Here is a 14,856-nt window from a genome sequence, read left to right as displayed (position 1 = left end):
CGAAAGGGAAATTATGAGGAGATGAGAAGCTTCCAAAGGGAAATACCTTGGGACACAGACCTCAGAGCTAAGTCTGTACAAGATATGATGGACTATGTCACCCAAAAGTGTCAGGAGGAAATAAGCAGATACATCACGGCCCAAAAGGAAAAATCCGGAAAGCAAAAGAAGAATCAATGGTATAATAAGGCATGTATGGAAGCAAAGAAACTGAACAAAAGGGCGTGGAGGAACTTCCGGAATAACAGAACACCAGAAAGCAGAGAGAGATACCAGAGAACCAGGAATGAGTATGTCAGGGTGAGAAGAGAAGCAGAGAAAAGTTATGAAAATGATATAGCAAACAAAGCCAAGACCGAACCAAAGCTACTCCACAGTCACATCAGAAGGAAAACAACAGTGAAAGAACAGGTAGTGAAACTTAGAACAGGCGAGGACAGGTATACAGAGAATGACAAAGAGGTGTGTGAAGAACTCAACAAGAGGTTCCAGGAGGTCTTCACAACAGAACAAGATGATGTCACTGTGCTAGGAGAAAGGGAAGTAAACCAGGCGGCCTTGGAAAGGTTCGAAATTACGAGAGAGGAGGTCAAGAGACACCTGCTGGATCTTGATGTTAGAAAGGCTGTTGGTCCAGACAGGATCTCGCCCTGGGTACTGAAAGAGTGTGCAGAGGCACTTTGCTTGCCACCCTCCATAGTGTCTATTAGGTCACTGGAGACGGGAGACCTACTAGAAATATGGAAGACGGCGAATGTGGTCCCAATATACAAAAAGGGCGACAGACAAGAGGCACTGAACTACATGCCAGTGTCCTTGACTTGTATACCATGCAAGGTGATGGAGAAGATCGTGAGAAAAAACCTGGTATCACTTCTGAAGAGAAGGGACTTCGTGACAAATCGCCCACATGGGTTCAGGGAGGGTAAATCTTGCCTGACTGGCTTAATAGAATTCTACGACAAGGTGACAAAGATTAAGCAAGAAAGAGAGGGTTGGGCGGACTGTATTTTCTTGGATTGTCTGAAAGCCTTTGACACAGTACCGCATAAGAGGCTGGTACATAGGCTGGAGAGACAGGTAGGTGTAGCTGGTAAGGTGCTCCAGTGGATAAGGGAGTACTTAAACAATAGGAAGCAGAGAGTTACGGTGAGCGGTGAGACCTCCGATTGGCGTGAAGTCACCAGTGGGGTCCCACAGGGCTCTGTTTTCGGTCCTATCTTGTTTCTGATATATGTAAATGATATCCCGGAGGGTATAGATTCATTTTTCTCAATGTTTGCAAACGATGCCAAAATTATGAGAAGGATTAAGACAGAAGAAGACTGTTTGAGGCTTCAAGAAGACCTAGACAAGCTGAAAGAATGGTTGTTAGAGTTTAACCCAACCAAATGTAATGTAATGAAGATAGGTGTAGGGAGCAGGAGGCCAGATACAAGGTATCATCTGGGAGAGGAAATTCTTCATGAGTCAGAGAAAGAAAAAGACTTGGGGGTTAATATCACGCCAGACCTCCAGCAGCCCATATCAAAGGATAATATCAGCGGCATATGCCAGGCTGGCCAACATACGAACGGCATTCAGAAACTTGTGAAAAGAATCATTCAGAACTTTGTATACCACATATGTCAGGCCAATCCTGGAGTATGCAGCCCCAGCATGGAGTCCAAATCTAATCAAGGATAAGACTAAACTGGAAAAGGTTCAAAGGTTTGCCACCAGACTAGTACCCGAGCTGAGAGGTATGAGCTACGAGGAGAGACTACGGGAATTAAACCTCACTTCACTGGAAGACAGAAGAGTTAGGGAGGACATGATCACCACATTCAAGATTCTGAAGGGAATTGATAGGGTAGATAAAGACAGGCTATTTAACACAAGGGGCACACGCACAAGGGGACACAGGTGGAAACTGAGTGCCCAAATGAGCCACAGAGATATTAGAAAGAACTTTTTTAGTATCAGAGTGGTTGACAAATGGAATGCATTAGGAAGTGATGTGGTTGAAGCTGACTCCATACACAGTTTCAAGTGTAGATATGATAGAGCCCAATAGGCTCAGGAATCTGTACACCTGTTGATTGACGGGTGAGAGGCGGGACCAAAGAGCCAGAGCTCAAGCCCCGCAAACACAACTAGGTGAGTACAACTAGGTTAGTACACACACACACACACACACACACACACACACACAAACACACACAAACACGCGCACACGCACACACACACACGCACACGCACACGCACACGCACACGCACACGCACACCTACCAGTTGATTGACAGTTGAGAGGCGGGACCAAAGAGCCAAAGCTCAACCCCCGCAAGCACAAATAGGTGAGTACACACACACACACACACATACACACACACACACACACACACACACACACACACACACACACACACACACACACACACAAAGTGTATGTGTGTGTCCCCCTGTCCCCCCTCCCCCTTCATCCCATACCCTCCTCTTTGGTACATCGAGTAGCGTACTGAGTGGGCCTTCTGGGATGTCAAGAAGAGTACAAACTGGATCCCGGTAAACTCTCTCCATCATCATTCCAACTCTCAGCTAACTCCATACGTGCCTTGCACCTTCACCCTTAAGTCTCCAAAGAAATTTGTTGAGCTATTGCTGTGGTCGCAGGCATCAGGAGTGAGAGTGTCTCTTGATGTTGTGTTGCTGTTCACCAATGTGCTCTTGGAGGGGACTATTTGAATGGTGACGGACAGAGTTTATTGGGATTCAGTTTGTACTCTCCTTGAAGTCCTAGAAGGCACACTTCGGAAGCTAAATGAAACATGCAACAAAGAGGCATGAAACATTTGATGGGGTCATATTCCAGGGGAAACTAAGCTTCTATGACCTATGGGAAGCGAAAACTTTAAATCTGCTAATAGGAGTCAGCAGTCGTTTGTTCCTGTACCCACCTGTGTAAAATAAACACTCAAGCAAACTTTTACCTTAGTATTCAAAGATTTTCATAATACAGTCATATTAAATATATGTAATTATACTATTAAATATAATTATACTATATTAAATATAATGTAATTAAATACGCTCCGACATTAAATGAATTTAGTTAATCACTACATATTGTAGTTATTATGATACCTTAGAACTGAAATCAAAATCTTTATCTCCAATCTTGATAAATGTATTAGTCATCTGTGCTTGCAGGAGAAAGGCATTGTAGTTTGTCTTTCCATTTACAAGAACGACCAACACCAGCAAGAAGATACAATACGAGCCAACATCTCGTAGCACGATGTTCGTCTCTCTCTTCTTTGTAAGACGAGTGGCTATAGCAGCAATCTCTGCTTCACTTGAGTCCACTCCACCGATCACATGCACCTACAATTTTGAAATAGTTAGTAAATAGTAAATATATATATAAATAAATATATAGGGGGGGGGGGGGTACAACCTTTGGTGCAATTATAGGGACCCACAGCCTCAAAGAAGGGAACACAGAGCATTCAGAAAAAAAACTTGCCATTTAACTCTGATTACGTATAAGTGTTCGCTTCTCCTACTACCCACTTTTTAAATATATATATATATATATATATATATATATATATATATATATATTATATATATATATATATATATATATATATATATATATATGACAATGTCAGACCACGGAGGAAAATGAAACAGGAATTTCCTTAAGTACTTTCGTATATTAAATACATCTTCAGAAGGAATGATTTTACAGATCGAGTGATGGGTATAAATAGGCAGGAGAGAGTGGTGAAGTGAGGTGAGGTACAATACTTGGACAACGCAGACGGCCCATTGGCCCATCAGATGCACCCAACTGGCCCATCCGATGTAGCCCAATGGCCCATCTGATACAGCAGACATACAAGCACAATACATAGGTAATTATAACATAAAGAGGTAAATATATACAATGAATTAGTGAGACAAATGTTTTCTAATGATCCTACTTAAATCGCCCTTTAGCTGATCTATTAGAAATGGATCTAAGTTATATAGACCACTGCTAATATTCAAATTACTTTCTTTGGTGATCTGTATTAAAGCAGATTCAATTATGTTTCTGTTATAGGTGCTTTTACAATTTGTAAATTTGTTTCATTTTCCTCCGTGGTCTGACATTGTCACATTCTTAATCACGTGTTTATTTTCGTGATATACACACACACACATATATATATATATATATATATATATATATATATGCAACAATGATCACAAAAACACTGATCCAAGTATGCAGAATAACCACATATGAAAAATAGAAAACTGCCCAGGCGGATATAAAACTGGTGATCTGCCCAGGCGGATATAAAGGTCTGATCAGCAATCTTATCCTCATTCTACTTTGCTCTGATGAAGGCGAATTAGCCGAAAACGCGTTAAGCATTTTCTATTTTTCATATGTGGTTATTCTGCATATATATATATATATATATATATATATATATATATATATATATATATATATATATATATGTCGTACCTAGTAGCCAGAACGCACTTCTCAGCCTACTATGCAAGGCCCGATTTGCCTAATAAGCCAAGTTTTCATGAATTAATTGTTTTCCGACTACCTAACCTACCTAACCTAACCTAACCTAACTTTTTCGGCTACCTAACCAAACCTAACCTATAAAGATAGGTTAGGTAGGGTTGGTTAGGTTCGGTCATATATCTACGTTAATTTTAACTCCAATAAAAAAAATTGACTCATACATAATGAAATGGGTAGCTTTATCATTTCATAAGAAAACAATTTGAGAAAATATATTAATTCATGAATGTTACGGCCCTCTCGGGACGCAACGGGGTTCTTCCTCTGATGTCGTTAGAGGAAGATATATATCCGGCCCCAAGCCAGTAGAGGCTATCAAGGGATGCGATCCGTGACGCAAGTAACTTAAAGGGAGTAGGGAAAGAAAGGTAAGAACTTAATATAATATAATATAACCATCACCATTTAAATATATAAAAGTAAAACGTACACAAGGGGGGGGGTATTAACACTTTACAAAGGGGATCAACACTGTAGTCTTCTGCTGGAGACTATGGATCCTCGAAGCTAGGTGCTGAGTCCGCGGTGCTTTCTTCGTGGCCTCAAGACGTGTCCTCTGAGAGCGTCGAGCCTACCCTGGCCACAGGTCAGCCACAACACAGGTCCACTGGGGGCACCGTCGTGGAGGCCGTCAACCACACGTCCAGCAGGTCTGCTGGCAGGTACTGAGCCACCAAGGCTGGTACGGCCACTCCACGAACGATATAAGGGGTACGCCCTAGACAGGAGTCTCGTGTGATATCACCAATCACCCTCCTGTCCTCAATACCCCAGTGGATTATCGTCTCCAACCGTCGGTCCCGGGTAAATCCTTCCACTGCCACTCCACTGGCAGGCTTAACACACCACAGTGTTCTTCCGGGGGGACGACGTCACGACAGCTGCAGCAAACTTCACTGTATGGAGACTGGCTGCCTCGGGTAGACTGACTTCACCTTCAACACAGTGGGCCCAGGTCGGCTCTGTAAACAGACACGTCATCAATAACTGGGACACTAATACACCACACTCACAGGCTCAGATACAAACGCCCGACATATCCACTCCCTAGATGGCGCTGTCGTCGGAGCACCACCTCACCAGAGGTCAGGAGCGGCGGTGTTGAGCGCTGAACCAGACTGGAAACTGGTCCTCGAGGCCAGTACACGCTGTCCTCACTAGGTGTCGTCGTCCGTTTGGCGGGAGTTTCGGGAGCCGACCCACAGATGGCGTAGTTGTTACTGCTCCTTGCTCGGATGCTGGATCCGGGTTCGTAACACCTCCCCACCAAAAAGAATTTGGTTTGGGGTTCTATAAAAAACACAAACCAAATTAGCAGGGCGACACAACTCCAAATGGACTTACTTATACTATGAACTAGAGTGATGAGGCTGTCTTGTCCACAGAACTTTCCTACTGAGAAACCCTGGCCCAAAGGGAGCTTGAAAATGGAAGGCAATGATCTGCCTGACGTAATCTTCCACGTCTCCACTGCGATGTCAAGCAGGGGCGTCATCTCACATCTCTCGAGTACGGATTGGTTTCGACACGATCTGGGGTGACTCGACACTTTCCTATGTCGTGGCACCGATGATGGCTGACCACAGACGGTATTTCTAGTACCGATCCGCTGGTCCTTCAGGGAGACAGGAACCTGGAATACAGGGGTCAGATAATTCAGAGTGATCGCGACAGTGGGTAAGTCAATACTTACGGCATACCCTACTAGGTCCACTCCTAGTCTCAACGGGGCTGTTTGTATGTCGCAGATGGCATTCACTCTGCCACCGTCAGGTCGACCAACGTTCCGCATAACGCTGTGTTGAGGCTCAGCAGTCACGCGGGGGGTGTCAACCTGTCGGAAACAGTCACTCACATTATCACATGTCGTACCTCCTGTATCATCTATTACCTCCCAGGTCCCTTCTTCAACTGCAACACTTGCAGTACAACTCTCCAATCCCTGGGACCTCTTCTCGATGTTCACGGGAGCCATCATCCTTCGGGTCGTCCACTGATCCTTACTGAGAACACAGAGAGCACATAGGAGAACAAAACAAAATACCGATAGGAAACATTTGGTAAGTCGAGGGATAAGTTTCCTGAGTCTGTCATGTCCATAGCCGGCAACATCCACTAGCCTGGCTTGGACCGAAGAGGGCTCTAGACCTTTTGAACACACCTCACATACCTCTGACGTCTGGGGAATCTCTGGCTGGTCCACTACACGCTGCAACTTGCCATACCGCAAGCACACTTCTGCCTTCGCTCCAGACTCGTTGGTACCCGTGGGTGCCTGCACACAAGGCCTCTCTTCGTGCTCAGGTACCTCTGCCTTCTTAACCTCATGTTCTTTGTCGAGAGAATCAGGAGACACTGCTAGAACGTTCTCAATCTGCAGGGGAGAGGACAAATTAGACATGTTCAAATCCGGGTCTGTCTTTACCTGGACATTACCATTGCCTGTTACCTCAGACCGTGCTGTTCCGGTAGACTCGTCCGCAACCTTGGGATGATTGGTGCTCCAATCGGTCACCAGGTCGTTGGCTAGTACCACGTCAATCCCAGCCACAGGGAGGGTATCGACTACTGCCAACTCACAGGTGCCGCTGAAGTAAGGCGAGTCGAGATGTACTGGCACTAAGGGGGCGATATACTGCGTTCTCGGAAACCCAACCAGGATAACCTCTGGTCTCCTATCCACACTTACTCCCTCGGGTAACGAGCTCTTCATGATCAGGGACTGGGCTGCTCCACTATCTCTGAGCACTACAACTGATGTACCAGTATGATCACTCGTTACATACCCGGTTGAAGTGTGAGGGGCCAACAAACTTGGTCCTTCCTGCGTCGTCGTCGACTGGTTTCCTACTGGTGGTGTAACACAGCTCATCAACATCACCTCCCTTCGTGCGCTGCCACCTCTTCTGCCTCGGCACCTAGCAGCTATGTGCCCCTTCTGCCCACAAGTCCAGCACACCATGTTCCTCCTCGGACTACGGTGTTTCGGACTACTAGGACTTGTTCTTCGAGGGCTACCTGGGGGAGTCTTCTTAGCACTTTGTGGGACGGGTCTTTCTTCTTCTTCGTCGTGAGGTCTGTCAAACCGGCGCTGGTAATTCCTCGGGACGTACTTAGCAGACGGCCTATGAGTCAGGATATACTCTTCAGCCATGGTGGCTGCTGCACTCAAGGTCTCCACCTGCTGCTCTTCTAAGTATGTCTTGAGGTCTCCAGACAAACAATCCTTGAAGTCCTCGAGCAGAATCAGCTGTTCGAGGTCTTCCTTGGTCTCCACCTTCCGAGAGGCACACCATTCTTGAAAAAGTCGCTCCTTGATGGTGGCGAATTCGGTGAAAGTGTGCTCTGAGGTCTTCTTCAGGTTTCGGAACTTTTGCCTATATGCCTCAGGTACCAATTGGTACGCCATGAGCACCACTTTCTTCACCATATCGTAATCGCCGGAGTCGTCAAGGGATAACGTAGAGTAGGCAATTTGGGCCTTCCCAGTCAAAACTGACTGTATCATGATGGCCCAATTCTCCCTTGGCCACTCCAAAGAGGCAGCGACTTTCTCGAAGGCTGCAAAGAACTTCGAGACTTCCCTCTCATTGAATTTGGGGACCATTTTGATATTTCTTACCGGATCGAAACCGCTTACTCCAGTTTGTCTCTGTCCAGCGCCTAGTCGTAATACTTCTAGTTCATGTTGTCTTTGTCTTTCCTCCCTTTCTCGCTCTCGTTCTTCTCTCTCTCGTCTCTCTTCTCTTTCTCGTTCTTCTCTTCTTTCTTCTCTTTCTCGTTCTTCTCTTTCTCGTTTCTCTTCTCTTTCTCGTTCTTCTTTCCTTTCTTCCAATTCTAAACGCCTCATCGCCATTTCCTTATCTTTCATCTCCATCTCTTTATCTTTTAATTCTCGTTCTAATTCTAACTTCTTCCACTCTATCTCGCGATTGATCTCTAGGGCACGCATTTTGACTGTTAGAAAGCTAATATTAAGCCCACCTGCATCACTGTCAATGTCACTGCCCTTGTCTTCCTTTTCTGTGGAAGCTATTTCCTCACCTTCCCTTGTACTAGGAGTCTCGCCTTCCTGTTTCTCTTCTGCCTTCAGGTGCCGGTGAACCTTGGACAAGATCTCCACACGGGAATCACTGGCACGGATCTTGATCTCCAGGTAGGCGCTCACTAGTACAAGCTCTGGTTTGCTCAGATACTTTAATCTGGCAAGACAGTCCACTCTGTTCAGAAAAGCCTGAACATCGTCCAGATCATCGATGGTAGCTTTGTCTGCCATTGTCACAGATGGAACACTTTGCACTTAACACACTGCTTACACGTTAGCACTTAACGCACCGAGCACTGTTCTACGTCAATATTGCACTTTGTCGCACCTAATACTGCACTTGCCAATATTGCACGTAATCACTCCGGGCACCGCACTACCCAATATTGCACTGAGTCCAAGCGAACACTTCGCTCTACAATATTGCACTAAATCACTGAGCACCGCACTAGTCAATATTGCACTTAATCGCTTAATCACAGCGAGCACCGCACTGCACAATATCGCACTTAGTCACTGAGCACCGCACAGGACGTATAACGTCACAATCGTCACACACAGGGGGAATTATTTACAGGGATTACGCCACTTCACCACCCCTGTCAAACATACTTAACAAGGGGACGGATCCCGCTGGGGATGCCAATTATGTTACGGCCCTCTCGGGACGCAACGGGGTTCTTCCTCTGATGTCGTTAGAGGAAGATATATATCCGGCCCCAAGCCAGTAGAGGCTATCAAGGGATGCGATCCGTGACGCAAGTAACTTAAAGGGAGTAGGGAAAGAAAGGTAAGAACTTAATATAATATAATATAACCATCACCATTTAAATATATAAAAGTAAAACGTACACAAGGGGGGGGTATTAACACTTTACAAAGGGGATCAACACTGTAGTCTTCTGCTGGAGACTATGGATCCTCGAAGCTAGGTGCTGAGTCCGCGGTGCTTTCTTCGTGGCCTCAAGACGTGTCCTCTGAGAGCGTCGAGCCTACCCTGGCCACAGGTCAGCCACAACACAGGTCCACTGGGGGCACCGTCGTGGAGGCCGTCAACCACACGTCCAGCAGGTCTGCTGGCAGGTACTGAGCCACCAAGGCTGGTACGGCCACTCCACGAACGATATAAGGGGTACGCCCTAGACAGGAGTCTCGTGTGATATCACCAATCACCCTCCTGTCCTCAATACCCCAGTGGATTATCGTCTCCAACCGTCGGTCCCGGGTAAATCCTTCCACTGCCACTCCACTGGCAGGCTTAACACACCACAGTGTTCTTCCGGGGGGACGACGTCACGACAGCTGCAGCAAACTTCACTGTATGGAGACTGGCTGCCTCGGGTAGACTGACTTCACCTTCAACACAGTGGGCCCAGGTCGGCTCTGTAAACAGACACGTCATCAATAACTGGGACACTAATACACCACACTCACAGGCTCAGATACAAACGCCCGACATATCCACTCCCTAGATGGCGCTGTCGTCGGAACACCACCTCACCAGAGGTCAGGAGCGGCGGTGTTGAGCGCTGAACCAGACTGGAAACTGGTCCTCGAGGCCAGTACACGCTGTCCTCACTAGGTGTCGTCGTCCGTTTGGCGGGAGTTTCGGGAGCCGACCCACAGATGGCGTAGTTGTTACTGCTCCTTGCTCGGATGCTGGATCCGGGTTCGTAACAATGAAAACTTGGCTTATTAGGCAAATCGGGCCTTGCATAGTAGGCTGAAAAGTGCGTTCTGGCTACTAGGTACGACATATATATATATATATATATATATATATATATATATATATATATATATATATATATATATATATATATATATATATATATATATATATATATATATATATATATATATATATATATATATATATATATATATATGTATGTCGTACCTAGTAGCCAGAACGCACTTCTCAGCCTACTATGCAAGGCCCAATTTGCCTAATAAGCCAAGTTTTCATGAATTAATGTTTTTTCGACTACCTAACCTACCTAACCTAACCTAACCTAACATTTTCGGCTACCTAACCTAACCTAACCTATAAAGATAGGTTAGGTAGGGCTGGTTAGGTTCGGTTATATATCTACGTTAATTTTAACTCCAATAAAAAAAATTACCTCATACATAATGAAATGTGTAGCTTTATCATTTCATCAGAAAAAAATTAGAGAAAATATATTAATTCAGGAAAACTTCGCTTATTAGGCAAATCGGGCCTTGCATAGTAGGCTGAGAAGTGCGTTCTGGCTACTAGGTACGACATATATACTCTAGTACTCTACAGACAGTACTCTACTGAGTACTCTGGGATGTTCTGGAGGCCTCAAACCTGGACCCAACCAGAGTTTTCTAGCCAATCCGACCACATTCAGGCCTACAGTAATAGCGTATAAAGAATGAATATACGAGGCACAATTTTTAGTTATTTTAATTAAATACACATGTGAAAGATTCAAAAGAGTGTGGCGAGACCATTGAGACAAACACAGGATAAGGAGATAGGGTCATATAAACATAGGGAAAGTATGGGGGGACAGGGCCAACCAAACATTGGGTAAAACTATGATATTTTCGGTAAAGGTGGGAAAACGTCGTTATCCAGTGACATTTGGTAAGATCTGGACCCCAGTGTTGGCAAGGAAGCAAAGTCATTATTCTGTTTATTGAAGGTTGGTCTTTTTTTCTCTCTTTTTTCAGTATAGCTTCTTTGGTTTGTGGTAGATTCCAGGATTGTTGCATTGTCTGCTAGCATGTTCCTAGTCAGTGTCTAGGGCAATTATGTTATGGGCAATTATCACATGGTTTTGGGGGCACCAGATGGCAGGTCAGTCATCTTGAAAGATTTGTAGTGGTCATACCAGTATAACTAGATCGACGGTGAGATCTACCGGTCTAACCGGATCATCTAGCGGTGGCTTGCATCGTGAAGGCAGCTGCTCGCATCATTATCTTCCGGGAGTGTCATTTCCCGCCCCTCCGATTCCAGGAGGTTTCTACGGACGTGTTGGCAGTTGGTGCTGTACCGCCTGCCTGCCTGCCAGCTGTTGAGCCTGTCCCAGAGGCTTGTGCGAAACCAGTGGGGCGCCCTATGGGGCTGCCATCAGGACAGTGTGTGTGGATGAGGCTCTGACTATAGGGCTGTGTTTGGTGCCGTTTGTGCCGGTCCCATGGTGGTAAGGACTCTTTGGAGCCTTTGGATAGCGAGGATGGGGTGAATGAGGCAGTCGTTGTGAAGGGAAGGTGCAGGGTGGGGTGGCTCCTTTGCCGGTTCCTGCCTTTTGCAAACTTCCTCTACATTGCCCTTGTTGGGGCTGTTAGGTGTTACCTTCTTCCGTATTTTTTATTTTTTGCAATTTTGTTTAATTTTCCGGTTCCCTTATTGGGGCTGCTAAGTGTTATCCTGTTCCATGTTTATTGTGTTGGTAGTGGTAACGGCCTTAGTTTTGTTTTGTGGCCTTTGTGTGTGTTTATTTGTCACTAGTATATGTTGTTTCTTTCCTTGTGTGCCTAGTACTGGTTGTTTTGGCCGTGCCTTTCTGTTTCCAATAATATAATTCTGTTTCCCTGTTCTGTGCGCGTTAGCTTTGTTCCCTGATGCATGTACTTGTGAATCCTGGGTGTATATGCATATTTTCTGTTATGTTTCAGTTTTGTCTGGTGTGTTTGGCTTGTAATGGTATGTTATATCCTGTGTTGTTGGTGTTGTATCCTGTGCTGTTGGCGTTGTATCCTTTGTTGTTGGCGTTGTATCCTGTGCTGTTGGTGTTGTATCCTGTGCTGTTGGTGTTGTAACCTGTGTTGTTGGTGTTGTATCCTGTGCTGTTGGTGTTGTATCCTGTGCTGTTGGCGTTGTATCCTTTGTTGTTGGCGTTGTATCCTGTGCTGTTGGTGTTGTATCCTGTGCTGTTGGTGTTGTATCCTGTGTTGTTGGTGTTGTATCCTGTGCTGTTGGTGTTGTATCCTGTGCTGTTAGTGTTGTATCCTGTGCTGTTGAAGTTGTATCCTGTGCTGTTGTTGTATCCTGTGCTGTTGGTGTTGTATCCTGTGCTGTTGGTGTTGTATCCTGTGTTGTTGGTGTTACATCCTGTGCTGTTGGAGTTGTATCCTGTGTTGTTGATGTTGTATCCTGTGTTGTTGGTGTTAAATCCTGTGATGTTGGAGTTGTATCCTGTGCTGTTGGTGTTGTATCCTGTGTTGTTGGTGTTGTAATCTGTGCTGTTGGTGTTGTATCCTGTGCTGTTGGTGTTGTATGCTATGCTGTTCGTGTTGTATCCCGTGCTGTTGGTGTTGTATACTATGCTGTTCGTGTTGTATCCCGTGCTGTTGGTGTTGTATACTATGCTGTTCGTGTTGTATCCCGTGCTGTTGGTGTTGTATGCTATGCTGTTCGTGTTGTATCCCGTGCTGTTGGTGTTGTATGCTATGCTGTTCGTGTTGTATCCCGTGCTGTTGGTGTTGTATGCTATGCTGTTCGTGTTGTATCCCGTGCTGTTGGTGTTGTATGCTATGCTGTTCGTGTTGTATCCTGCGCTGTTGGTGTACTCTTCAATGAATGATTCCTTAATTTTTTTTTAAATATTTGCAGTTTATAATACAGATAAAAAGGGGGTGACGTTGCATTGTGAGCTCGTTAGCCCGGGGTGGTAATGTCCACACCCTTGCTCAGGTGTTATGGATTGTCTTCATTCTACACACATTGGGGCTCTAGTGACCAGTTCAGTTCATTGTCATTATTTGTCTGTGTGACTTTATTAATTGCAAGTGAACATTAGAGTGTCCCGACTCCCACGTGTTAGTCTATTGATTGAGTTAATGGTCAGAATGACATGTTCTAAAAGCATTGATTATTATTTTTCAGTGTCTGTTGATAGATTTTCATTGTTATTATGTCTTTGTGATGTGTAATATGATTCTCTCATTACTGTCTGTGAGACTTGTATGTGCTATTCACTTCCAGAGATTAATTAGTATGCATAAACTATTCAATTGCCATTGATTAACATGTGCTGAGTATTATACGAGTGTATAGTTGTAACGCCCTACAATGCACCGTTGTTATTGCCAGTGTCGCAAGCAGTTAGTGGAGGAGCGAATCACGAGAGTTCAGTCTTGTTCTCTTGTGTGAACACCATGTTCACCGTACTCACCTAGTTGTGCTTGCGAGGGTTGGGCTCTGGCTCTTTGGTCATTGGTTCACTGTATGAACACATAACATATCAATGATATATTCGGCTTGATAATGATCCAGGACGGACCGAAACGTCGTCGTCTCTTCATCTTGTGTTGTGTGGCTTGGTCTTCATATCTTCAATCACGTTATGGTGACTCATCGTCTGCACATTAATGTTATGTTCTCTCACAAACCCAATGTACCTTCTGGTATATATAAATAAACAAAATAAATAAATAAATCTAAGTGTGCCTGCTCAAGAAGGCAAGGTGAGGGTCTCAGTGAACTAGGTCCTTGGTAATGATTTCCTGCTGAGTTGTGCTATTGTTTAGCTTTGCTAAAGTGAAGCTCTTTATTACTGTAAGAGCAGCTCTCTGTTGTGTATAAGCAGCCCATCCTCTTGTTTATTACTGTAAGAGCAGCTCTCTGTTGTGTATAAGCAGCCCATCCTCTTGTTTATTACTGTAAGAGCAGCTCTCTGTTGTGTATAAGCAGCCCATCCTCTTGTTTAAATATTACCTTTTGTGACTATGTGCACCATCGTACATATACACGATAGAAGTAAAAGAAAATAGATAGTACACTTTGGTACTATTCGCTCTTTAGAGCTGGAAAACAAAATATAAGTAAAAACAAACTTAAATATTCCTAGGCTTGGTATAGCACATATATGTACTATATTAGGCTTCAGATAGCGTGTATTAGGCCTAGTATGGTTAAGACGTCTTTGCAACATAAATACAAATCTTTTCCAATTTGTCAAAATTCAATAGTACCGATTTCTACTCTGTAATTGCCTTTTATTTCAATATATGTTAGGTGGCCATCATCGTTACTATAAGTACTACCAAGACAGGAGGATGGTCTGTTATAAGCTATGAGTTTAATGAATAAACTTATTTTTGTAATCACAACAACACTTTCCAGTCTATTCCTTCCCGAGTACACCTTCCTACAGCATTACTACTCTGTTACACACTGGGTACAGACTCAAGGGTATCGCTGACCTACAACCTCGCACCAGTCTACAGATCTTGTGGGAACCGTAAGTGTTGC

General features: G+C 44.6%; 2 protein-coding genes across 2 annotated transcripts in view; both read right to left on the bottom strand.

Moving 5' to 3' along the window:
• Positions 1-6,368, bottom strand: part of LOC123753451 (polycystin-2-like protein 2) — a 29,392-nt gene extending 23,024 nt beyond the window's left edge. The window contains exons 1-2 of the mRNA XM_069339082.1: positions 6,270-6,368; positions 3,124-3,363 (exon numbers count right to left, since the gene is read on the bottom strand). Of these exons, the coding sequence (XP_069195183.1) occupies positions 3,124-3,363; positions 6,270-6,368 (339 nt within the window). The remainder of the gene's footprint in view (positions 1-3,123; positions 3,364-6,269) is intronic.
• Positions 6,369-12,267: 5,899 nt separating this feature from the next.
• Positions 12,268-14,341, bottom strand: LOC138373060 (integumentary mucin A.1-like). The gene is made up of 2 exons (XM_069339081.1): positions 14,320-14,341; positions 12,268-12,866 (listed from the first exon to the last, which is right to left on the bottom strand). Exons 1-2 carry the CDS (start codon positions 14,339-14,341, stop codon positions 12,268-12,270), a joined length of 621 nt encoding a protein of 206 aa, XP_069195182.1.
• Positions 14,342-14,856: the final 515 nt, after the last annotated feature.

Source organism: Procambarus clarkii, chromosome 41, assembly GCF_040958095.1.
Source record: "Procambarus clarkii isolate CNS0578487 chromosome 41, FALCON_Pclarkii_2.0, whole genome shotgun sequence".
Classification (NCBI taxonomy): Eukaryota; Metazoa; Arthropoda; class Malacostraca; order Decapoda; family Cambaridae; genus Procambarus; species Procambarus clarkii.
The sequence above is the reverse complement of the archived record's forward strand: the minus strand, read 5'-3'. Positions and strand labels throughout refer to the sequence as shown.